We start from the raw sequence: 26,989 nt of genomic DNA, 5'->3' as shown, positions 1-26,989 counted from the left end.
AGGGTGAGTGTTCTGGGGCTGGTGGTGGAAGGTTCTAGAACCCTCATCCATGTCTATGTACTCAAGAGTGGTGGAATGTTCTAGAACACTCAGAGCCTGGGGCCTTGTCCAGAACAGGGAGTAGAGATGGTTCTGGTTCTGTAGGCCCGCGATGGCTGCTGTGACTGGGGAGGAGGAGGGAGGAGGGAGGAGGGAGGAGGGTGGAAGAAGGAGATGGTTGGTGGTACGTTCCTCCATGTGTTTGGGGATGGAGAGCTCTGAGAGAGAGAGAGGGAGAGAGAGAGACAGAGAGAGAGAGGGAGAGAGAAGAGAAGAGAAGATATATTTTTACACTCAGAGGGCTGATGTCATCAGCGTAGGAGTAATTAAAATCAAACCTCCTTTAATTAAGCAGAAGAAGAGGAGGAGCAGTCAGTCCATCTCTGGTGACTATCATATTTATAGACCTTTAACGTTCTATTAACACACATCCATAAACATATATACACTCATCATATCATTTACAGTGGTCAGGAGATAGGATAGTTACTCCTCTTAAGAGGAGCATCAGACAGTAATATTATCAGACAGTAATCCAATCTTATCAGTGAACAATGCTAGGCTGGAGAAGAGCAGGCCGTACCCTGCATGTAAGGACTCCTTTGGAAAAGAGATTCATCTCTCAATGGGATGGATAATGTAATATAATAAAAATAATTTATACAAGGCGTTGTTGAAAACAAGCATTGTGATTGGCCGAGCGGCGCTTCAAAGCCGTGATTTAATAACCATAATGTCACGGTTGATCGCAGATTATGATATCCCTCCGCTGAGGCAGATTTGTGGATCAAGTTCCATTGACAACGTTTGTAGTTTTGTAACTACATTTCTCAGCACAATTTTCATATTTCTTGTGTAACCGTTGCATAAAAGCAATAATGCCCTCGAGGCTGTGATTTATCGTCAATACCGTCACTCCGCTGAGCGCTATGCCTTACGACTCGACCCGTGACAACAGATGATGAATCACAGCCTCGAGGGCGTCACTGCTGATGAATAGATAAACCATCTCTCTGGCTGTGGATGTTCGTCCTACCTGGACAGGAAGCTGCGGAGGGCCTGAGAGCGACCGGATCTTTAGTCTAGATGACGGTTGTTCCCCGGTCGTGTTCCTCCTCCGGTCCTCCCCTCTCTCCCTGACCCCTGACCCCGACTGGACCACGCCTCTCCTCTGGGGGTCGCCCCCTTGCTGGCTCCGTCTGTCCGGGACCCTCTCTCGTAGGACGACCCCCCGATGTCGCTGGTCCGAGACCCCCTCTCGTAGGACGACCCCCCGATGTCGCTGGTCCGAGACCCCCTCTCGTAGGACAACCCCCCGATGTCGCTGGTCCGAGACCCCCTCTCGTAAGGGGCTTGGTCGCTGGTCCGAGACCCCCTCTCGTAAGGGGCTTGGTCGCTGGTCCGAGACCCCCTCTCGTAGGGGCCGGGGCTGGAGCCGGGGCGGGGGTCTGTGGGGCGGAGGTCCGCGTCCCCAGCAGCCGGCTGGTACATGGAGCAGAACAGAAACAACACACTCAGAGACAAGTCATTAACTTAACGACCCGCGAGGCGAAGGAAACAGCAGGAATCTGGCCGGCGGCAGTTCTGGTGTGAAGACAACGTCATGTCGTGGATTTCTGCCACATAACGGGGGTCAGGAAATTCCCCGACCCCAAACCCACTGATACCTCAGCGAGGGATTTCTGTAATTAGTTGTGGGTGGCTTGACTAGCAAATAAGCCTCACATAAATGCCTTTGCGTCCCCTCACACGACCTTGGCGACCTTCCTCCCCAGAACACTCCAGAACGCGAGAGGATGACTGTGCACTTCCTAAACAGGCGACCGACCGCACTCCTGTAATTTCAGTTTTAAATAAAGGACCATAATTAGCGACAGGCTGCTGGATCCCTGATCCTGACGAACGCTGGAGAGGAGAGGAGAGGAGAGGAGGAGGAGAGGAGAGGAGAGGGGGAGGAGAGGGGGAGGAGGAGGGAGAGGGAGGAGGAGGGAGAGGGAGAAGGAGAGGAGGAGGGAGAGGAAGGGAGGGAGGGGGAGGAAAGAGGAAGAGAGGGAGAGGATGAGGGGGAGAAGAGGAGAGGGGGAGGGAGAAGAGGAGAGGGAGAGGGGAAGGGAGAGGAGGAGGGAGAGAAGAGGAGAGGGGAAGGGAGAGTGTTGCTAATGCTAATTGTCCTTAATGGAGCCCTGCGTCTCCTGGGCATGACGGGCAGGCAGACAGGAAGCACGTTACGATGCTAACCCTGCCAAACAGCCTGGCCCAACATGGACACTTCCTGTTCAATTCACCAGAGGGAGGAAATGACCACAGCAGCACATTCTGAATCTACTGTGAGTCGACAGCCCTATTAGGGAATGGTTGGTTCACGACACACACACACAAACACACACACACACAAACACACACACACACACACACACACACACACACACACACACACACACACACACAAACACAATGTGACTAACGTGTCTAAATTAAGATTCCAGAACACCTTATGTGGAATGTACAGAATCCATTCTTGGTTCAGAACATTTTGACACAGAAAACATAACCATATAACCATTTAAGGTAAAGCTCACACATGTTTTCCTATTATTCATATATAACGATCCTCTCTATTTCAACAGAAGCACATGAATAGGTTCCTAATGTGTTGGGTACAGTACAGTATTAAACCAAAGTCCACCTCTCCAGTTACGTGGTCTCAAAGCAATCACAGTCTGTAAAAAAAATAAACGAAAAACGTCTTCCAAGTCATTCTGATTGAGGTAGGTAGGGCCATTTTCCAACGTATTAAATCTTAATTTCACAACATATTTGAGCTGGAGGAATGTCAGAATGTAACAAATGTCATTAGGGCGATTTGATCTGCCACATGAGGAAACTCAGTGAAGCGGCCAAGAGCTGAGGACAGGACCACAAACCGACTCTGTTCCTGATTCAACAACCAATCTCTGATCGGGACGCAGGCGGCCATAGAACGTCATGATCACAGGCGATAAATCGTTCCTGACTTCACAGGACAGACGCTGCTTTGAAGGAAGAAAGAAAGACAAAAACAGGAGATGAGAAACAAGAAAGAGAAGATAATATGTTATAATATGCTCATTGTGCAGATCTGGACTAAGCCTCTTAACCTGGCTGTCACCGGAGAAATACGACATTAAAACTTTCTTTTCAAGTTTTCAAGGCAATGTTGTACATCATTAAAGACTTTCAAAACAGAGCTTTGGAAATCTGCCTCTGTTATCTAATTCCCTCAAGGTATTCATGAGAACATCCTGGCTTCTTCTTCTTCTTGTTGTTATTATTATTCTGCAGCAGCGAGAAAACGACAGCCAAGTCAGGTAGAAATACCTTCCCTCCAGGACAACAGCCTGAGTGTTGAACATGTCACAGGCCTCGCGGAACAAGCCGTAGCCTTGCATTAAATCTGTCACTCCTTGGATGCCGTTCAGAAAACCTGATAATTTACGATCCCTGTTCGAAGCTCCACGCATGCCAATGAAGTTCCTCTTCCAACCAGACAATAATCATTACACCCAGGGCAATACGCTTTTCAGGGGAGCTTTAATTCAACTCTGCTTATTACAATTTATGTTAAAGAGGGAGAGAGAGAGCAGTTGTCCCTGGAAGGCTTTTAATAGATCTACCATACCGTATGAAAGCCATTTCTCAATCACGTCTCACAGATCATTGGTATCCTACATATCTCCTCCCTGTGGCCTGATGTTTTCACCATCCAACAGGCCCGTCCAACTCCAGCTACATCTCCAGATCGCTTCTCCAGGCTCTGTTTTGGGTCATGTCAGGAGAGAAAACCAAAACCAGAGCAACGAACGACTGTAGCCTCACATTTCACCTTTGTTTGCCGCTGGTTCGACTCGACAAAGGATGTTTTGGTATCTCCACCGTCCAGATCCACCAGCGGCTCTGCAGCCAAGCATACGTTCACAGCCCGTTCCCATGCCCATGCCCACCTGTTTGATATCATTCCTCATTCCATTCCATGCATTACAAGCCCGTCCTCTGATTTCTACCTCCGCCAGCCTCCCCTCGTACACACAGCAGCCATGAGTCTGACTCTGGATATAATGGTCTTCTTACTATCCCACCATTACCATTCTAACATCATACCATTCTAATATCATAACAAAATATCATTACATTACTATTACATAACATTACATTATGTTGTTTTATTAACATCATCATAATGTCATCATGACCACGACCTGTCAATGGATGATGAGTGGTGGGTGTTGCCTTCGCTATAAAGGGTCAAACAAATGACAGCCAGATAAATAATACGTGACACAAATAGCCAATCAATAATCTATCAGTTAGTCTACATCGCTCAGAAGTACCTTATGAAATCAAGACTGTATCTTCTCATAGATGACTATTGATTGTGTGGGTGTTTGCCTTACCTAACTTCACTACCATCATCAGGGACAGAGAGGTAAGCACCAAGCAGTGGTGGAGAGACATCAGGGACAGAGAGGTAAGCACCAAGCAGTGGTGGAGAGACATCAGGGACAGAGAGGTAAGCACCAAGCAGTGGTGGAGAGACATCAGGGACAGAGAGGTAAGCACCAAGCAGTGGTGGAGAGACATCAGGGACAGAGAGGTAAGCACCAAGCAGTGGTGGAGAGACATCAGGGACAGAGAGGTAAGCACCAAGCAGTGGTGGAGAGACATCAGCATCCATTAAATCCCCTTTTCTGCTTCATCAGTTATTGTAAACCACACAACAACATCTAGAAGCCTTGAGAAATGATAGAGCGTCATAGGGGCTTCATAGGAGACAGACCAATACAACTAAGTCACCCTACGATACTCTGTCCAACACCGACCGATCTACCCTCATAAATCAGAAGTCCCTGAGGGAAGAAAGTATAGAAAAACAATAAGAGAGATGTCCATCTTTGTAATGGTGGTTATTGATTCTATCTATTTAATGGTTAGTGGAGGCTGCCTGGTGGAGGCTGAAAATCGGAGGACGGGCTCAATGTAATGCATGGAACGGAACGAGGGATGGATTGATACCATTCCTCATTCCGTTCCATGGATTACAATGAGCCCGTCCTCCGATTTCTACCTCCGCCAGCCTCCCCTGGTGATGGCGGTTGCATCGGCTTCCATACGCCAGGATCACTGACTGCTGTGGACCCTGTACCACCGCAATCACTGTTAATCCATCTCCTCATCTCTCCCCTGACTACGCCGCTGATTGCAGATCGTAACTGAATAAGTCAGGACCTCATAACGTTGAAATACACCCCAGGCCGGGTATCAGCTAACAGAACATACACAAGTAGGATAGGACGGACTAGGATCAGAGAGGACAGCCTTGAGTGAAGTTAGGATGCAGCCATGCTGGAAACAAACCCCTGGTTGATTGATAATCATATCCCCTCTGGGAGAGAGGGGGGGGGGGGGGAGAAGGAGGGGGGAGGACCATGAATGATTGAACACAGAAGAAATCACAACAAATTAAGGAGTTTGTCAGCTCACAGCTGGTGTAACGCTCTGTCCTCCAGGGCCCCGTCAGGTCTGTGGACGGAGTCCATCTCTACCAGGGGTATGTGGTCTGGAGTGAGGGATGAGGGGAGGAGGAGAGGAGGAGAGGAGGAAGACTAATGAACTGGACCGGGCCTCTCGTCTACTTGCTAGAATTGACTCCAGCAGCAACGACCCTGACGGCTCCGTCACCGTGACAACCTGACAGGATTTAGTCTCAGGTCAACGCATAGAGAAGATGTGGTGGGGGGGGGGGGGGGGGAGAGAGACAGAGAGCTGAGGGGAGAGGATGGAGGGGACATATAGAGAGAGAAAGAGACTGTGAGCTGAGGGGGGGGGGCAGAGCTGAGGGGAGAGAACGAAAGAGAGAAAGAGAGGGTGAGCGCCCATGTGTTTTGTAGCAGGACTCTGGAGGGGGGGGGGGGGGGGGGGGTTAAGGTGGGGGGGTTAGAGGGCCGGGTGATTTAATTAAGCCTATTGATGGCTAATGAGAGGGAGGGGCCACTGGGGGGCAGAAAGCAGAGAGAGTGACAGTAATTACACTTCTATAGGCCATGCTAACCGTCATGTTATTTATTTAATGGCTCGCTCAGCTGGAGATGGGGGGCCCAGGGTTGCATTCTCTTTGTTTGTTTTGATTAAAGGGGCTGGGGATAGGGGAGGGGGGGATTGGGGAGAGGGGGGGTCGCTGGGGCGTAGGTGCTCTGAATCTAACCAAATCCCGGTCGGTGGACCGGACAACCAGCATTGACAATGACCCCTGAAGCAGACATCAAGAGCTTTGTTCAATAACACAGCCCTGACCTAATGACCTCTGACCTGGTGGTGGGGTGGGGGGTCACACTCTATCCACGACCCCTCATCACCACCCAATCAAAGGGACCAATGCACACACCAACACAATGACAACAACCGACGACAACAACCAGTCTGCAGTAAGCCCCTTCCTGTGAACTGGTGGACGTTATTCAAACGTGCGTTTCGTGGATTAACTCATTCAGTGCCGAAGGTGAATAAAGTCACGCAAATGGTCAGTGCCGAGTGCAGAGTGCCGAGGGTGACTTTATTCACCAAAAATGCATAAATGATGATGCTTCATTTTGTGTCCAATCAGAGTACTGTTGCTAGGTAGATACCACATAGAACAGTCGGCGCTCTAGGTGGTGAGTGTTCCGGAACTCTCTGGCAGTTGGTGAGTTAACCAGAGAGGGAGACCTAACACATCTAGAGGGCGGAGCTTAGAGGTCCTTGTGGGAAACGTGTTGCTCATGAGGGGCTGCAAATATGTACCAAACCTCCTGACTATATCTCCAACGGGACAGGAGATGTGCTCCTTCAACCTTTTGGAATGTGTTGTTACTTTAGCATCTCCCCCTTGCATCCTGTAGCCTCCTCTCTACGACAAGACGCATCATTCACACACGTTTCCTCAAAAGCGTCCCTGTGGTGTCTGAGATACCGCGTGTGACATACCAACAAACAAACAGACAGAGACAGATCCACAGTCCCCTCCGCAACTTCATCATGGGGGATAACAACAACAACAACAACAACATACATCACCACAGTACTGTGACACCCTATAGGACCTATTCATGCCTGCTTCTATTGAAGAGACAAGGCCTGGACTTAGTTATGAGTTATGAAGCAGTTATGTTGATTACATACAGGGGTGCAGGACAACACAGATCACACCAATGACATTGTTATCAAAAAGCATGTTGTGTTTGCCTAACAGGATATATGCACGACGGAAGATGAATTAGACTCTAGAACATGGCTGACGGATGGTGGAGCTGAGGGGCATGGAGGGGGGTGTGTGTGTGTGTGTCATCCATCTTCATCCCTGCTTACGTCCAGTTTATCTGCGGAGGAAAACAGCCGTTCCATGCAGCTGAGGCCTGGGGTCTGGGCTAGTTTGTCACACTGACAGACACATGTTATTGTAGCTAGAGCCCCAGGATGCTAGTGTTAGCGTAGCCATTTGACAAACACTACACTGGCGGACATTTGTAATTTTCACCTCATCATTTTGACGCCCTGTATAACCTTTGGAGCGGTGGGCCTCCTTACAGCAGGGGAGAGTAGACTAGGAGGAAGCACAGCTCTCTGGTAAGCATTGTACATTAAATATTTGTGTCAATCATCGAAGGGGTGTGTGTGTGTGTGTGTGTGTAACAAAACCTTTTCACCGTAAACATGGTCTTATCTATGTGTGAGAGAGTGTGTGTGTGTGTGTGTGTGTGTGTGTGTGTGTGTATGTGTGCGTGTGTGTGTATGTGTGCGTGTGTGTGTGTATGTGTGCGTGTGTGCATTGCCTGTCAAAGAGACCTACTAACATTCTCATGTTACCAGTCTGTTTTTGAGATGTGTGTGCCAAGAAAAATCAAAGATCAAAGACTGTATGCTTTCCTTTCCAATTGTGTGGGTGCTTTTTTGTGGGTGCTTTTGTGTGCGTGCCTGTGTGTGTTTGTTTGTGTGCCTGTGAAGTTGACTCACTCTCTGTGCGTGTGAACTAGCTCATCTTTCTCAGTGAACGTGTGAGAGGAGTGACAGAACAGACCAGAACAGGACAGAACAGACCAGAACAGACCAGAACAGAACAGCCTCGCTGACTAAATCTTCTCTCACACTCCATGAACACCTCTCACTTCAACTCAACCTCTTCAGTTCAACTCAACCTCTTCACTTCAACTCAACCTCTTCAGTTCAACTCAACCTCTTCAGTTCAACTCAACCTCTTCAGTTCAACTCAACCTCTTCAGTTCAACTCAACCTCTTCAGTTCAACTCAACCTCTTCAGTTCAACTCAACCTCTTCACTTCAACTCAACCTCTTCACTTCAACTCAACCTCTTCACTTCAACTCAACCTCTTCACTTCAACTCAACCTCTTCAATCCGAATCCATTCATCCAATCGGGATCAACGACGGTACTAAGGGCCGAACAGCCCAAACGGACACTGCGGATCGCCTCTAATTTTAACTACAAAATCCCAAATCCTAGAGACTGTGCAACACAGCGTGGGAGTTCCTCCACAGTACAGTGGTATAGAGGCAGACTACACACAGAGGTGAGCCTTGGTACAATAACTGCCCATCTTCAATTATGTCAGGAATAGCACACCGGCTTGGCAGGGCACAGCGGGGTGAGCAGCAGCACCAGCGCAAAAACACAAGCAAGCCATTTCTTCTCCTCCTTGAGGTTTCTCTAACCTTTTTTCCCCCTGTTGAGGTCTATTTCATTTCCATCCTCCCTCTCTCCCTTTTTCTGTCCCACCCTGTTCTCTTTGTGCTTACTCCGGCACCGGGAGTTGCCGGGTTGGGAGAACTGCTGTGGCACCGGGAGTTGCCGGGTTGGGAGAACTGCTGTGCTAAGCTTGAAGTTTTCAGGGCTGTGGCGTCAGGGATAAAATAGCGTCTGAATGCTGATGCAAAGTGGATGCAGCAGAGAGCTACTGTAGCCAGGGGTTTTCTGGGTTCTCTGAAGACTAACCTACTGGCAACAGACTAACCTACTGGCAACAGACTAACCTACTGGCAACAGACTACGGACACTGATACTTTATTTTTCAAAAGACAGAGCTGTTAGCAACACACACATATATACGCTAAGTCCCTCGCCACGGGCTTTATATAGTAAAGAGAGTGTTTTAAATGGTAGGTATGCACTGAGAAACCAGACACACGTCCACATGGTGCCAAACATGTTCAGAGATTTAGTTACAGTCAAAACAGACAGAAAAACAACAACCCCAGATCATTTATGGCCTTCTCTCTCTTTTTTCTTCACGAAAGGGAGAAACGAAAAAAGAAAAAAAACTAGTTTGAGGCTCACAATTAAATGACCTGTCCTCATGTCCGAGTTCCAGATGTAAAAAGTTTCAAGACAAAGCTCCGGACAATCCAACATAAACAAAACCTTATGAAAATATACGTCGAACACCGGCGCAATATGAATGAAATATGAATCACCTTAATAGAGCCAAATATCTCCGGTAGGCCGCCCTGCCAAGACTTGATGACCATAAATGCTACAGGCTGACGGGCCTGTATTGGGGCCTGTATTGCAAGCAGATGGCAGGAGGAGTATGACAAGAACGCCGCGTTTAGCTCTCCAGCTTCTGTTGCTGCTTTCATAAGGGATTATTTTCTTTCCTTATCTTCAAAAGACTGAACATCCTGAGCATGTGTTATTCGCCACGTTCAGCCCCAGAAATGTGCTGCTAACTTCCCGCTCTGAAAATTGAAAACAAGCGGTATCTCTGCAGATTAATGAGAGCCAGGTTAGAGATGTGACAAGGCTCTCTAGGAACACTGAGCAGACTCGGTGTGTTTAGTGCTTAAGAGTATAAAGCATGAGCTGCCTGTGAATTCCTGCCTGAATTCTAATCGAGCGTCACTTCTGTGGAATAGCCTGCCTGCCCTTGTTAGAGGGTCAGCGACAGTTACCGCTTTGAAGACTAAGTTTTTTAAGAGTTTCCCTTTCAGCAACTCTCCCTCCCTACTGCCTTTCCCCCCATTCCCATGTTGAGATCATTATGTACCCATATGTGGGTGAAAGTAGGTGAAAATGCACTCTAAAAACTAAATAGACTTGAAACTTGAAACATACTATTCCTAATCCAACTGCAGCCATTGTTTACTCACCGGGGGCTGGGAGTAGAGTTGAGAGCTGACCGGTTCGTGAGGGACGACCCTCCTGAGAGCTCCCTCCGTAGGGGACACAGAGGTCTTGCTCCTGAGAGCTCCCTCCGTAGGGGACACAGAGGTCTTGCTCCTGCGTGTGGGCTCCAGGACCTCCCTGGGGCTCGCCACCACGTTGTTGATCCTCTTCATGTACACCTCCGCCGGCGAGGGCTTCACCCCGGCTCGCTGGGTCGCCGCGGCCAACGCCGGGGCCATGCCCGTGGCCTTCCCCGCCTCCTCCGTGTCCAGGACAGTGGTGGCGCGGTACGCCCTCCACGTGGTCGCGGCCTCCACCTCGTCCTCAGACCCGCCGCCGCCGATGTCTGCCATCTTGGGCCCGCGGCCGGGGTCGTCCACGGACGCCGCTCCCCGGTTCCTCCAGGTGCTCCTCACCGTGACGTTCCTCATCTCTGGTAGGCTGTCGTCCCGGGTGACGTGGGTGGGGGTGTGGCCTTGGCCATGGCGTTGGCTCCTCCAGCTGGTCACGGTGGTGGTGGTGCTGCTCTCGAACCCGGACTCAATGTCGTTGTTCAGGTCGGAGGTCGTCTCCGGCGACTGGAGGCTGAAGCTGCTGCGGGAGCGGAGGTGGGTCTCCACGCGGGCCGTCGTCTCCAGGACCCCCTGCGGTTCGGCACCGTCCTCCCCGCCATCTTGGCATGGCCGCAGGGTGATCTCGCTCTTGGGGATGGAGATCTCGTAGGGGATGGAGATGCTGCCGCGGTGCTCGCCGGGGCCGATGACGATGTTGCTGGTGGAGGTGTGGCGCTCCCTGCCAGCCGGCTCGCTGGACACGCTGCTGCTGCGGCTGCTGGTCCGGGAGGAGCCGGGGTCGTTGGGGTAGATGGTGATGCTGCTGGTCATCTTACTGGCAGTCAGCACCGGCTTGGTGGAGATCTTGGGTTTGCCGTTGGTGGTCAAGGGCTCCGCTCCAACTGATGACAATAATTCATTTGAGTACACTTTGAAATGCAGCAAAACCACCAGGACACACGTCAACATATGAAATATAAAAACAATGAAGACAAATACTCTCTTATAAAATACTACGGTACACTGTGAAGTGGAACACTTAAGGGGGATAAAAACAAAACAATAGACAACTTATAGAACAGACAGGCTACATAGAGAGACATAGTAAACAGAACAGACAGGCTACATAGAGAGACATCGTAAACAGAACAGACAGGCTACATAGAGAGACATAGTAAACAGAACAGACAGGCTACATAGAGAGACATCGTAAACAGAACAGACAGGCTACATAGAGAGACATAGTAAACAGAACAGCCTGTAGAACTCACCTCCTGACATGACTTCCTTCCTGTCAGTCTCCACGATGGCTGGCTTGATGACGGCCTTGGACCTCAGGGCCTCACGGGGGCTGCACACCCTACGCATCTCGATCCCAGACCCCCCCTCCGCCAGCAGAGACCTGTGGCTGTGGAGCTCCTCATCAAATGAGCTCCTGGTGGATGAGGCCTCTGACTGGGTGTCATGCAGGCGGGTGTACCTGGGGTACTTGGGAGTTGTAGTCCTACTGCTCAGCGTGGCTACCTCAGGCACCACAGGTTCCGGTTCTGAAGGCCTGGACCCGGTGGATTCGGTCTCGGAGGCCGAGGAGTGGCCCTCGGACCCGTGGTCACTGGGCAACAGCGGGGAGACGTGGGATCTGTAGGCGGTGAAGGAGCCGTTGGCTTTGGAGAGGTTGGACACTGGGACCGGGCCCGGGATCGCTTCCTGGGCCTGGTCCGAGGACTCCTGGTCCGATGCGGCTTCCTTCTCAGGAGGGGAGGCGCTGCTCGTCTTGCTTGAGCTCTCCGGCACCACGTCAGAGTTGTTGGATTCGCTGTCGCTACCGACGTACAGCTTGGAGAACTTCTCCACTCTGCTCTTTTTGCTCTCGCCTTCGCCAGGTTTCTGAGACGTTTTCCACGATTTCTGGTCGTTAGCGGCCGGTGGGTAGCGACTGAGAACTGAGGCCTTCTTGCTGTCGCTAGAGGACGCGCTGCTAACCGAGCCCAGGGCCGAAGCGGACCTGGAGGTCAGCTTCTCCTCCACCACCGCTCCTCTCCCGCCCATCTCCTTCACCCCGTTGTCAGAGGAGACCGGGGGGGCTGCGGAGGCTGTGGTCTTGGGGGTCCTCCTGGCCTTGTGGGCAGGGCTGAGGGCCCTCCTGACAGCCTTGGGGGAGCCCTCCTCGGAGTGACTGAGCTCTTTACCTCTGCTCTTGTACTTAGGGGAGGCGATGGACTCTGCGACGCCCCGGTACTTTGGCTTCTCCTGTCGGAACCCACCCCGGACGTTTATCTCCTCGTTCTCCGCCTTCCCGTTCTCCAGGACCTTGGCGGGGCTGCCAGGTGGCGGTCCTCCCGCGCTCCCGTTGCCGTGGTTACCACTGCCGCCGCCATTGCCATTGTTGCAGAGCTGTGTCCGAAGCTGCTCCACCTGCTCATTGAGGCTGCGGTTGCGGCTCCTCTCCTGCTGGAACTTGTCCTGCAGCTCCCCGTTCTTGGACTCTGTATTCTTGAGGTCCTCCTCCACCAGCTCCAGCTGCTTCAGGCGGCTCTTCAGCCTCTCCACCTCCTGGGCCAGCTCCTTCACCTTGTTGTCCTCCTCTGGGCCGTCCGTGCTGCTGTTCTTCTCGTTCTCAGACTTGTTCCTCAGCCCCACATCGTCCGTCTGCTTCAGGTAGTCCAGGCTCTTCTTGCGGCCCAGTCTGCTGGTCAGGCCCGTTGAGAGGTCGTCCTCAATGCGGAGGTCCCTCGTGTCCGTGCGGCCGGGGTCCGCTGGGCTCGTTCTGTTCTTCTGGCGCTCCAGCTTCTCCGTGAGTTTCAGTATGAGCTTCTCGTCCTCCCTCTGCTTCTCCAGGAGCCTCTTGCGCTCGCTCACAAAGTTCTGAGTGAAGCCTTTGATTTTCTCCAGCTCCCCCGCCAAGGCCTGCTCCGCCTTGTCCAGCCGGGCCTCGGACGTGTCCACCTCCTTCATCCGCGCCTTCAGGGCCTCCAGCTCCGAGGACAGCTTCTTGGTCAGGTTCTTCTCCTCGTTGAGGCTGAGGCACAGCTGGCTGCAGTCTGACTTGCTCTTCCCGAACGCCTCCTCCAGCTTCTCCAGCTCAGCCATCCTCCTCTGCAGACGCTCCACCTCGGCCTTGAGCTCCTGCGTCAGGCTCTCCTCCTCCTCCAACTTCTCCCTCACCGTGCGGCAGAGGTCCTCGGCCTTGCACACCTCCTCATCTTTCCCCTCGATCTTCAGGAGGCGCTTCCTCAGGGCCTCCACGTCGCCCAGCAGGGAGGAGTTGCTGCCCTCCGCCTGGATGATCTTGTCCTGGAGGTCCAGCAGCTCATCCTCAGACTTCTGGAGCTTGTTGGTGGCCTCCTCCAGCTCGTCCAGGCGGCGCCCCAGGCTCTGCAGCTTGTGTTTCAGGTGGCGAGTCGTCGTCTCTTTGTATTCAGACATGGCTGAGATTGTGGCGGTCACTTTTGTTTATGTCACTGAGAGGATTATTTGACAACGTTTTGGGAGGTCCACATTTGTGTGGTGATTGTTCGTCTCCCTGTTAAAAATCACGCTTCAGTGATGTTGGGTTGTGAATAATCCCGTTTATCCTCGGCTGCTCCCTCTGGTAGAAACAAATTCCTTCACGTGGTCGATGCTCCCTCTGGTTCGTCAACATGGATGTCAATCATCTACGAGACAAAAACAAAGGTAAAATGAGTACAGAGGTCAACATCACAACGCTGAATTAGTCATCGCAGACTTCAATATCCTAACTGTAACAGTTAAGAAATAACGCCCCGTGGCAGAAGTCCATTCTAGTAGACTAAACAGAAATTCAGCCACACATTCATTAGCAAACACTACAAACTGCAGCAGTATTGAGCAAAGTTTGCTGAGGTGTAAAAAGTCCTGAGGCCAGCGAAAGAGAAGATGGTGAAGGAATGTAGCCCAGAGAGAAAGAGAGGGAGGGAGGGAAAGGGAGAAAGGGAGAGAGGGAGAGAGGGAGGGAGAGAGGGAAAGGGAGAGAGGGAGAGAGAAGGGCAGGGGGAGAGAGAGAGAGAGAGAGAGAGAGGGGAGGGGGAAGGAGAGAGAGTGAGAGGTAGGGAGAGATGGAAAGAGAAAGGGAGGGAGGGAGGGAAAGAGAGAGAGAGAGAGAGTAGAAGGTTGGTTTGCCTGTAATTGATTACACACTGCAGCAGAGCTGCACACTCAGCATATGATTTCACAGTTCCGCCTGATTACTGCAACACAAACTGTGAGAGGGACCAGACCGGGCCGAACACACACAGGGTACTGAATGGACCGGGCCGGACCAGACACACACAGGCTACTGAACGAACCGGGCCGGACCAGACACACACAGGGTACTGAATGGACCGGGCCGGACCAGACACACACAGGCTACTGAATGGACCGGGCCGGACCAGACACACACACGGTACTGACCAGACCAGACACACACAGGGTGCTGAACAGACCAGACACACACAGGGTACTGAACAGACCAGACACACACAGGGTACTGAATGGACCGGGCCGGACCAGACACACACAGGGTACTGACCAGACCAGACACACACAGGGTACTGACCAGACTGGGTGTATGGTTGGGAGGGAAGATGAACAACGTGGTTTAGCACGTACGCCCTGAGACAGGTACAGTAGAGAAGGTGATCAGGGGGCCGTTTCCACAAAAGCTTCGTAGCTTTAAGTAGTACTTCATTTCTCCCGGCAACCCAGCGCAAAGCCGCAAGAGAAGAACGAGGTCCATCTTCTGTGTGTGACCTAACAAAATTCTTTAATGAAGAACTCTTCTGGTCTAGGGGAGGAGTGGGCCTGGGTTGTCAGAAGAAGTAAAGTACTAATTTAGGTAAGAAGCTGTAGAAAAACCGACCCCTGATCTTTATCATCAAAGGTCAGAATAACTTGACTAACTAACTATAGGGTTACTACAGACACAGACCATGGAAACTAAACATATGATCTGGCTGCGATTCAACAACCATGCATTTCACCTTGCCTTCTCTTATGGCCACAGGAGACTGGGGGAGGGAGGGGGGGTCTAGAATGCTAAAGAGCACTCTCCCCAACAACCTCCTCCCCTCCCTCCCCTCCCTCACCCCCCAAACCCCCTTCCTGCCTCCGCTAATATCCCAGCATCGATTTCTTCCTGCCTTTTCTGCTGACAACAGGATATATCAATGACAACATGCTTTCCCCTCACACACACACACACACACGCGCACATGCACGCACGCACACACGTACACACACTCGACACATGCGTGCACAGACACACACGCACACACGTACACACACTCGACACATGCGTGCACAGACACACACGCACACACACACACACACACACACACTTGACACATGCGTGCACACACACACACGCGGCTGTCACCATGGTAACGACAACACCACCACTCGCCATTGCTGCTACACACCACTCATGATTGGAGCCGTACGATCAACAACCATTAAACCATTACCACACGGCACAACTCTACTCCCTGTCAGAGAACAACCTTTACCACGGCTCAACTCTACTCCCTGTCAGAGAACAACCATTACCACACGGCACAACTCTACTCCCTGTCAGAGAACAACCATTACCACACGGCTCAACTCTACTCCCTGTCAGAGAACAACCATTACCACACGGCACAACTCTACTCCCTGTCAGAGAACAACCTTTACCACACGGCACAACTCTACTCCCTGTCAGAGAACAACCTTTACCACGGCTCAACTCTACTCCCTGTCAGAGAACAACCATTACCACACGGCTCAACTCTACTCCCTGTCAGAGAACAACCATTACCACACGGCACAACTCTACTCCCTGTCAGAGAACAACCTTTACCACACGGCACAACTCTACTCCCTGTCAGAGAACAACCTTTACCACGGCTCAACTCTACTCCCTGTCAGAGAACAACCATTACCACACGGCACAACTCTACTCCCTGTCAGAGAACAACCATTACCACACGGCACAACTCTACTCCCTGTCAGAGAACAACCATTACCACACGGCTCAACTCTACTCCCTGTCAGAGAACAACCATTACCACACGGCTCAACTCTACTCCCTGTCAGAGAACAACCTTTACCACACGGCTCAACTCTACTCCCTGTCAGAGAACAACCTTTACCACGGCTCAACTCTACTCCCTGTCAGAGAACGCAAGTGAGGTCGAATCTGACTTCACCAATAACCTCAACATAGATGGAGACACTGTACTGTCAGAGACATAAAGCCACAGGGAGAGCAGAGAGCTCTCAGAGCAGAGCGTCTGAACTGTATTAATATTTCATATTTACGGTCAGCCATGGAGGGGGAGGTAAGATAAGAGCTCAGCAGTGGAGGCTAGTGGAGGTAGAAATCGGAGGACATCATTGCAATACATGGTATTACATGCAATACATGTTGCGTTTGATACCATTTCCTCATTGCATGCCGTGCATTACAATGAGCCCGTCCTCCGATGTCTACCTCCGCCAGCCTCCCCTGGAGCCGAGGCAGGGCTAGGGTATAGGGTAGGACCACCTGTCTCCCGCAGGCCATTAACACAGAGAGCCTGTCAGCACGGCCGGCCTCTAAATCACCGCCGCTGCTGTTCTCTCATGCATGATTCAGGTAGCCCCCCCCCCCCCCCCCATCTATCTATTCCACACCTTCCTCCTCCCCCATCTGGGAATATTGAACTGGGAGGGGAGCGAGCGAGAGAGAGAGAGAGAGAGAGAGAGAGAGAGAGAGAGAGAGAGAGAGAGAGACAGAGAGCGAGAGAGAGAGACAGAGAGCGAGAGCGAGAGAGAGAGAGAGAGAGAGAGAGAGAGACAGAGAGCGAGAGAGAGAGAGAGAGAGAGAGCGAGAGAGAGAGAGAGAGAGGAGACATCACATCTGCACACTTCATCACTTATCGACCCCCCCCATATATCACCCCCCCTCCCCCTCCATACTGTAGCATGTCTCTCTTGCTTCTCTGTGTCTCCCTCCTTGGTCAATGAACCTCTGTTTTGAAAGCACAGCACTTCCTCACAGGGAGGGTGCCCAGAGGGGGAAGGAATACTTCAGAATGGGGATCTAAATACCCGTTACCGAGAACTAAATACTGAGCTTGGGTCTCTGTCAAGGTCAAAGGTGAAGACCAAAGAGGAACAATAGGGAGAAGCGACCGAAGCCTTCAGTAATCAACATGTAATGATACTAAATTCCATTTGTGTCGGCTTACATGAGTCATAAGACTATGCCAGGAGAGGGGAGGCTGGTGGAGGTAGAAATCGGAGGACGGGCTCATGGTAATACATGGAACGGAATGAGGAAATGGTATAATACACACGTTTCCTTATTCCATTCCATCCTCCGATTTCAACATGTTTGATACCATTCCTCATTCCATTCCACGCATTACAATAATTTCTACCTCCACCAGCCTCCCCTGGCCTCCACCAGCCTCCCCTGGCCTCCACCGGCCTCCCCTGGCGTATGCTTTCTCTAATCCATTCACCCATCTACCCAGAATTCCCTGCTGTATTCTAATGTAAAACTACAAGGTAAAAGCTCTGTTGTTATAATGTTCTATTTCAGCAGAGTCTAATTGATCTTTTTTTATCTTTTTCATTTAGTGTAATGGTTCGACCGCTGCCCCCACAAGTGGCTTGTTCAACATGAATCAACCCAGTTACCAGAGAGAGAGTCAATATGGCTCTGATTATTTCATTAAAAGAGCAAAAATTGAAATCAAGGCATTTATGCTACAGTAGTTTAATTATTCTCCTCTTTCATGAGTTCCTGTGGGTTTGTAATCTTTTTTGGGGGGCCGGGGGTGGGGGTGGGGGGGGGGTTCAGAAGTCGACCAAATAAGGCTTTTCCATTGAAAAATACGAGAAAATCCACCACCATATTTGACGTGGTTTCCGAGAACTGCATGTACGATCCCGAGCCAAAACACCTTTCTAAACAAAAAGCATTTTGGCAGACGTGACAGCGCTCAGCTGCTGCTGGTTATGTTGGGTATTCTGGTATGCCCTCTCCCTCTCCCTCTCCCGTGTCTCTCATAAAGCCCACATGGGCAGACCCGGGTCAAACACATCGTAAAATACTTTCAGTACTTTCAAGTATTTTGCCAATATCCCCCAAACTCACGTAAACTCCCAAATCACAAAATCAAACGCACCAACCAAACACTTCCAGGACCATCAGACGTAACGTGTCCGACCCCTGTCTGTCTGGCGCTGGCGTCCCCGGTCAACACAAGCGAAAACGTTCCTAAACAGAAAGCCCCCTGGCCCGCCTAGCTTCTGTCAGCTGCTGCTGGTTAGGTTTGGTATTCACGTTCTGTAAGCCGTATATAAGCCCACCAGCGTCTCTCATCAGGCCAGGGTGGTCTCCCTGGTGAGCCCAGCTGACGCTGCTCTGATCCCGGTCCGGTCCAGCTCCGGTCCTGGTCCTGGCCCGGGACCGGTCCATAATGGCCCCCAGGGGGCCGGACTCACTCCCGTCTTGGCAACCGGCCCCCCTATCGTTCTGCCAGGTCCCCTCCACCTCCGCCCCCCCCCCCCCTCTCTCCCTCAGACACGCACACCGGCTGCGCCAGGCAGCGAAACGCTTTACAGAACCGGCGGAGCAGCCGGCGCTGCCAAGGCTATCAACATACCTGGGCTTATCAGAGCCTCTTTAGCAGGCTTTCATACCGGCCAGGCCACCGGCGGAGAGGGAGGGCAGAGGACACACACACACACACACAACGATAGTGCTACACACACACCCACCCACTACGCACACTACCTACACACACACACACACACACACACACACACACACACACACACACACTCACACTCACACTCACACTCACATACTCACATACTCACACACACAGATAGAGCTACACACACCTGTGCAGCATACCTATCAGAGCTCCATCCTCATTGGCTGGCATTCATAGTAGGCCAATGGAATGAGAGTCTGTTTGGGCATGTCTGGGCGACGCCCTCTTCTCTCCTCCGCAGGTTTGGCTTCTCTCTAAAGAGATTGGCCAACGAGATTACAAGACTGGGAGGAGATTGGCCAGTGAGATGACAAGACTGGGAGGAGATTGGCCAGTGAGATGACAAGACTGGTCTTCGTTTGGCCTGCACAATGTTGTAAAGGTGTCGGGCTGTTTGGGCAAGATCAGGTTGGAAGGGAGGGAGGGAGAGAGAGAGGGGAGAAGGGAGGGAGAGAGGGGAGAAGGGAGGGAGGGATGGAGGAGGGGAGGGAGGGAGGGACGGAGGGGGGTCGGTTGCTGAGGTATTTTGAACTAATCAAACAGGCTGTTTCATTCCTGAGCTTGTTGCTTTGTTTGTCAATTACAGAAACCTGGGGGTTTTAGGGTGGGGGGGGGCAGAGACACTGGCCTGGTTAACCCTGGAGGGGGGGGGGGGGGGCGCGGAGGGGCAGAGACACTGGCCCACTTAACTGGGTACATTCCTGACAAGCTGGCCCACTCCTAACCAGGGCACTGCCAGGGAGACAGGGTGGTGTGTAGTAACAATGTAATAACTGTGTGGTAACACTGTAACAACAATGTAATAACACATTCCTACGTACCTACGTAAATACATTGAAATATTAGCAGTTAATGTCATTACAAATGAAATCAGGTTGATACAATGTTGTTACTGGAGTAACTGCAGCTTTAATACACAGGTATTCAAGTAACTGTGTGGAGTATTACTGTATGACCGGTGCATCAACCCTAACCCTAACCCTAACCCACCCAGACCTCTGCAGGCCTCGGCACCTAACCCTAACCCTAACCCTAACCCACCCAGACCTCTGCAGGCCTCGGCACCTAACCCTAACCCTAACCCTAACCCACCCAGACCTCTGCAGGCCTCGGCAGTGTGACTGTTTACGACGACTCAGATGAAAAGAGAGAGAGTTTTGACCTCCTTCTGCCCCCCGCTTAGCCTCCCTTCATTTCCTGCTATCTGGAAGTGAAGTTCATTACTTAACCTCTCACCCTCTTCTTCACTCTGATTACTGTCATTGAGATGAATGACGCCGGGGGGAGGGGGGGGGTGGGGGGAGGGGGGGTGGGGGGTGGGTTGTTTTAATGTATGTATATATATGCCATTTAGCTGACACTTTTATCCAAAGTGACTTACATTGCAGTGAGTGCATACATTTGTCAGTATAGATGGTCCCAGCGGGAATTGAAACCACAACTAAGCGTTGTTAACGCCATGCTCTACCACCTGAGCCACAGAGGGCGAGATTGTGGATGGGGGAGGAGGGGGGGGGGAGGAAGAAGGGGGGAGGAAGAGGGAGGGAGGAAGGAAGGGAGAGAGGGAGGAACTTCCAAAAAGAAAGCGGCATTCTGGGATAGAAAAGAAAAGCTAACTATCCCAGGGGAAAGGCTGGTCTGCAGGACGGGGGGAGGAAGACTCTGTTAGGACCAAACCTGTGAGGACAGGATTCACCTGTCCTCATGAAAAAGAGGAGAAGAAGAGAGGGGAGTAGGAGAGAGATGAAGAAGAGAGAAGAGAGGTGGTAAAGTAGAGAAAGAGAGAGAAGGAGATCAGAGAGAGTGGCTACACACAAGAACAGAAAGTGAGAGGACTAGAGAGAGAGAGAGAGAGGCAGGGAGAGAGAGAGAGAGAGAGAGACCAGATCGTGTTCAGGCACCAAATGACACCAAAGGTCTCTCCTAAGCCCTCGTGGCCACTGGTGAATCGGCTTCTCTCTCTCTCTCTCTCTCTCTCTCTCTCTCTCTCTCAATCATGCACCATTACAATCATGCACCATATCATTAGGGCCTCTGCCGCTCTCTTCCTGCCTGCTGCAAACAGTACATTCTGTTCCCTCCATGAACGAGGGAGGGAGAGAGAGAAAAAAGAAAGAGAAGAAAAAAGAAAGGAAAAAAAAATTCTTTCCCCTGCACTTGACGTTAGTTTGGAAGTCTGGCCTTGGTTCTGGATCCTCGTAAACATTGGTTAATAACCCTGCGGGTTTGGACCCGGCAGCCAATCACATTGAGTCGTCGACCTCATCTTCACATTGCGGCTTAGCCTGTCGTAGCAGGACACGGAACAGAGGTGGAGGGATACTGGCCCAGCCCCCTAGCCCCATAGAGGGATACTGGCCTAGTCCCCTAGTCCCCTAGCCCAGCCCCCTAGCCTAGTCCCCTAGCCTAGTCCCCTAGCCTAGCCCCCTAGCCTAGTCCCCTAGTCCCTAGCCCCCTAGCCTAGTCCCCTAGCCTAGTCCCCTTGTCCCATAGAGGGATACTGGCCTAGTCCCCTAGCCTAGACCCCTAGCCCCCTAGCCTAGTCCCCTAGTCCCATAGAGGGATACTGGCCTAGTCCCCTAGCCTAGTCCCCTAGCCCCATAGAGGAATACTGGACTAGTCCCCTAGCCCCTAGCCTAGTCCCCTAGCCTAGCCCCCTAGCCCCATAGAGGGATACTGGCCTAGCCCCTAGCCCAGCCCCCTAGCCTAGTCCCCTAGCCCCATGGAGACATACTGGCCTAGCCCCCTAGGCTAGTCCCCTAGCCCTGTGGAGTGATACGGGCCTAGCCCATTAGCCCCTAGCTTAGCCCATAGCCCCATGGAGGGATACTGGCCTAGCCCCCTAGGCCCTGGCCTATTCCTGTATACTGACCTAGTCCCCTAGCCTAGCCCTCTAGGCCCTAGCCTAGCCCCTAGCCCAGGCCCGTGGAGGGATACCGGCCTAGCCCTCTAGCCCTGTGGAGGGATACTGGCCTAGCCCCTAGCCTAGTCCCCTAGCCTAGCCCTGTGGAGGGATACTGGCCTAGCCCCCTAGCCCCTAGCCTAGCCCTGTGGAGGGATACTGGCCTAGCCCCCTAGCCCCTAGCCTAGCCCTGTGGAGGGATACTGGCAGGCCAGGCGAAGCCACAAGATGGAGGCAGCCTGATGCTTCCAGGAAAGAGAAAAAACATTCGCTTTGTCGTTTCCTGTGCTGTCATGTTGGTTTTTTTTCTTTCATACTTGTTAGGTCTCCCTCCCTCTCTCCCTCTCTCTCACCCTCCCTCTCCCCCTCCCCCCCGAAAGGGAAGTTTGATGTTTCAATAGAGCAACAGAGGCCCTAGAACAGAAGACTGCAAGGCTGTTCACAGAAGCAGCAGAAAGTGAAATAGGATTAAAGCCTGCGGTGCTCTCCGCTTCCACCAGTCAGAGACGCCGTCTGGCTTCCCTGTGATATGAAACACAGTGCGGTGGATCAACTAAACAGGCTTGTTTATGTGCGACTACATCCCTTCCCACCGCACGCTGACATCAGAAGCTAAACAGACGCCTTCTTCAGAAAGACGACATCGATAGTTCAATACTACATTCCCAAACTTTAGGCTTTCTGGGCTGACGGACGGCGCTCCTCTCCGTAGGTCTCACCGACTTCTGGGGGTTTTACGCACCACGGCGATGTCTGTTTACAATGTCGCTCGTGTTCCAGTTGGGTTTGCTGCAGTTTGCGAGCAGACTCCGATCGCGGGTCACGGATGACAACGATGAACATGTCAGCGTTGTGTAACACGTGTGTAACACGTGAAGTCCAGCGAGAAGACACGGCCCGTGTTTATGTTCCTGGCTGATAACATATCTCTGATATGTCGTCGTGGTTACGTCCTCTGACAACATCCAAAGGACATTGGATGACTGTTAATATGTTAGACGGTACATGACGATAAAACACGTTTACTACTCTGCTTGCATGGTAACGCTGGGAGTGGTAGAATACATGTACATACAATACAGTGTCTTCTGAGGATTGAAGTATTGATTTTACTCCACTTCAAACTGTAAGATGACAGAAGGTCAGAGCCCTCGCCTCACCTAAAGACAACAACAACAACAACAACAACAGCTGAAAAGTACTGTCCTTCAATGTCACCGTCCTGAGGTACCAAAGATGAGTCTCAACCCCCAACAAACACAAAACAATCACCTCAGACACGGACTCACTTAAGCTAGCAGGACCTATCCAACACACACTAAAGCTGGCAGGACCTATCCAACACACACTAAAGCTGGCAGGACCTATCCAACACACACTAAAGCTGGCAGGACCTATTCAACACACACTAAAGCTGGCAGGACCTATCCAACACACACTAAAGCTGGCAGGACCTATCCAACACACACTAAAGCTGGCAGGACCTATTCAACACACACTAAAGCTGGCAGGACCTATCCAACACACACTAAAGCTGGCAGGACCTATCCAACACACACTAAGTAGTCTCTCCTACAGTAGTCTCTCCTACAGTAGTCTCTCCTACAGGCCCTGCTCAGCAACGCTCAAAACATGACATGCAAGCCCTCCAACACACACACACACACACACACACACACACACACACAGACACAGACACAGACACAGACACAGACACAGACACAGACACAGACACAGACACAGACACACGCTGGGTCTTGATTTCAAGAAGTTTTGAAAATACTTTGAATACATTTGGGTTTTGGAAGAGGAACGGGCTGGCGTCTCTGACTGTTCAAGGACTGTTTTGTTTAGAGTCACAAAACCGAAACGGCTGTCCTTCCAAGGAAAAGAGAGAGGGAGGGAGGGAGGGAGGGAGGGAGGGAGAGAGAGAGATGATTGGATAAATATTTGCATGGTAGTGGAAGGGGGTCAGTCAGTCTAATCAAGAGTATCTTGCATGTCCAGAATGCTGCTATAATCTGACTCACTGTCTCTATGGGACCAGCTCTGTGTGTGTGTGTGTGTGTGTGTGTGTGTGTGTGTGTGTATGGGTGTGCGTTACTGTCTCTATGGGCCCAGCTGTGTGTGTGTGCGTTACCGTCTCTATGGGCCCAGCTGTGTGTGTGTGTGTGTGTGTGTGTGTTACTGTCTCTGTGTGGGCCCAGTTGAGTGTGTGTGTGTGTGTGTGTGTGTTACTGTCTTTGTGGGCCCAGCTGTGTGTGTGTGTATGTGTGTGTATGTGTGTGTGTGTGTGTGTGTGTGTGTGTGTGTGTATGTGTGTGTGTGTGTGTGTGTGTGTGTGAGTAGAGGAATTTGTAATGTGTAAGTGGAAGACAAAAAACAGACAGAAAGAGACAGAAAAGGAGAGGAGTGAGAAGCACCATGTTTTGCGGTGTGGTGTGTGTGTGTGTGTGTGTGTGTGTGTGTGTGTGTGTGTGTGTGTGTGTGTTCGGTGGTGTGTTTGGCTCGGTGCTCCACTTTTAGCAGACACAAACACAGTCTGGTGAACTCCTTACAAGGTTACAATGACCAGTATGCCAGCACCACCACCACCACTACCACCCTCCTCTCCCTCCTCCCTCCCTCTCCCTCCTCTCTCTCACCTTCTCCCTCCCCCTCCCTCCTCTCTCTCACCTTCTCCTTTCCCCTCCCTCCCTCCCTCTCCCCTCCCTTCCTCACCTTCTCCCTCCCCCTCCCTCACCTTTTCCCTCCCCCTCTCCCCTCCCTTCCTCTCCCTCACCTTCTCCTTTCCCCTCCCCCCATCGCTCCCCATAACCAGCCCAGCAACCCAGAGAATGTTCTGAGTCCAGCATCAGTCTGGCCCACCTCCCAGAAACAGGGACCAGAACCAGGGACCAGGCATCAGTCTGGCCCACCTCCCAGAACCAGGCACCAGAACCAGGGACCAGGCACCAGAACCAGGCATCAGTCTGGCCCACCTCCCAGAACCAGGCACCAGAACCAGGGACCAGGCACCAATCTGGCCTACCTCCCAGAACCAGGGACCAGGCATCAGAACCAGGGACCAGGCATCAGAATCTGAGGCCTGCTTCCATCCCCTAGCAGCAGAGGTAATAGGCAGAAAGTGGGTCAAAGAGAGAGATAGGGGGTGGAGGGGGGGGTGGGGGTGGAAAGAGAGGGGTGGTGGAGAACGAGAGAGAGAGAGAGAGAGAGAGAGAGAGAGAGAGAGACAGGAGGGGGGGTGGAGAACAAGAGAGAGGTAGAAAGAGAGAGACGATAGTGTGCAGAAAGACAGGAGGATATACAGCGTCTGTGTGTCAGGACACGACTAGAAACAGCCCAGATATAACTCACCTCCGCCCCCCGAGCCCTCCACCACCCTTCCGGCTTCGCTAACCTGGCAGACCCACCGCAAAACAACAACATTAGCCGGCGTACCCTAGCGAGCGCATGTTCTCCATCAGACCCGTGGCGGTGCTGATGCTACACAGCCCCCCCAAACCGCCCGTCGCTAACGCTAACGCTAACACCCTGGCAACAGACGTCTGGAGAGCGAGAGACGCTCTGGACCTGGGGAGACTCACAGGCGACGTCTGGCAGCTCAGAGAGGCGCTTACCAACAGCATCAGAGCCAGCCCGAACAGTTTCTCTCCTCTGGCACCGCGGGAGCAGCAGCTCCAGTGCAGCTGAGAGGGGGGAGGGAGCCGTAATGGCCGCCCCGGCTCAGAGGGGGCTCTGTGTGTGTGTGTGAGGGGGCTCTATGTGTGTGTGTGTGTGTGTGTGTGTGTGTGTGTGTGTTTATGCCTTCTACTTCTTCGGGGGACGGTGACGCAACAATGGCTGCCGTTTCCCCTCAGGGGCCTCGCTCTCGAGCCAAATCCAAATATTTGTCCGCCTCTCGTTGACCGCATCTGGAATGCCCGTAACTAGCGCTACGCCGGGCTCCACACACACACACACACACACACACACACACACACAGACACGCTCACAGACACACACACGCTCACAGACATACACACACACACACACTCACTCAGAAACACACACACACGCCTCACTCAGAAACACACACACACACGCTCACATCAGAAACACACACGCTCACTCAGAAACACACACACACACGCTCACTCAGAAACACACACACACACACGCTCACTCAGAAACACACACACACGCTCACTCAGAAACACACACACACGCTCACTCAGAACACACACACACACGCTCACTCAGAAACACACACACACGCTCACTCAGAAACACACACACACACGCTCACTCAGAAACACACACACACACACACACACGCTCACTCAGAAACACACACACACGGGGAACTCAACAGGAAAACAAACAGCGGAGGACTTGAGTATGTCTCCTCAACCTCTAATAAACATGGTAAACACACACACAGACGTGGGGGGGGGCTGGGCGGGACACACACACAGACGTAGAGAGGACTGGGACTTGTAGAAGGACACAGGCCCTTATGGGGGGGGGGGCTAGGTTAGTGATGCTTCGAGGGTCCGTTGCAACATTCAACCCAGTTCAGCAGAAACACGACCAGATTTACGTCCCCTGCTGGGATGTGATGATCACGATCGCGTCACTTTACCAGAAACATTTCCCAACTCGAGCACTTCTCCTCACAGCAACCCTCAGGGCCCGGGGTCAAGAGGGCAGGGTCAAGAGGTCAGGGAGCGACACACACGCACAGACAGACCGACAGACCGACAGACACACAGAAATGAATACTAATGATCATGATGACAGGGATTGATAGTCATAGTTCTATGATACTATAGGTCATGAGTGTATGAGTAGGCCATGAGTGTGGTGCTTATCTGTGTGTGTGTGTGTGTGTGTGTGTGTGTGGTGTGTGGCTTTATTACACTGGAAATGACGATGGTAGCCTAAAAGACACCTTTTATGGGAGTCTTGGTTAAGTAGGGCACACATGCGTGTGTGTGTGTGTGTGTGTGTGTGTGTATCAGGAGGAAGTTGTGAAACCTCAGTAGTGTGTAGAGGAAGCCTAGCAGCCATTGTCA

At 51.8% G+C, this 26,989-nt stretch overlaps 1 protein-coding gene across 2 annotated transcripts; it reads right to left on the bottom strand.

Annotated features, from left to right (window-relative positions):
- Window positions 1–126: 126 nt before the first annotated feature.
- On the bottom strand, window positions 127–13,789 carry luzp1 (leucine zipper protein 1; the record flags this gene model as incomplete). 2 transcript variants are annotated; one of them, XM_083684055.1, is made up of 4 exons in its annotated part: window positions 11,552–13,789; window positions 10,212–11,182; window positions 1,076–1,521; window positions 127–257 (listed from the first exon to the last, which is right to left on the bottom strand). In XM_083684055.1, exons 1-3 carry the CDS (start codon window positions 13,704–13,706, stop codon window positions 1,117–1,119), a joined length of 3,531 nt encoding a protein of 1,176 aa, XP_083540181.1. In that variant the 5' UTR covers window positions 13,707–13,789. The 2 variants fall into 2 exon arrangements, with proteins under 2 accessions (XP_083540181.1, XP_083540182.1); XM_083684056.1 differs by lacking the exons at window positions 127–257; window positions 1,076–1,521 and adding an exon at window positions 2,925–3,068.
- Window positions 13,790–26,989: the final 13,200 nt, after the last annotated feature.

The sequence above is a fragment of the Argentina silus genome (genome assembly GCF_951799395.1).
Source record: "Argentina silus genome assembly, chromosome: 13".
Classification (NCBI taxonomy): domain Eukaryota; kingdom Metazoa; phylum Chordata; class Actinopteri; order Argentiniformes; family Argentinidae; genus Argentina; species Argentina silus.
This window is presented reverse-complemented; position numbering and strand designations above follow the sequence as displayed.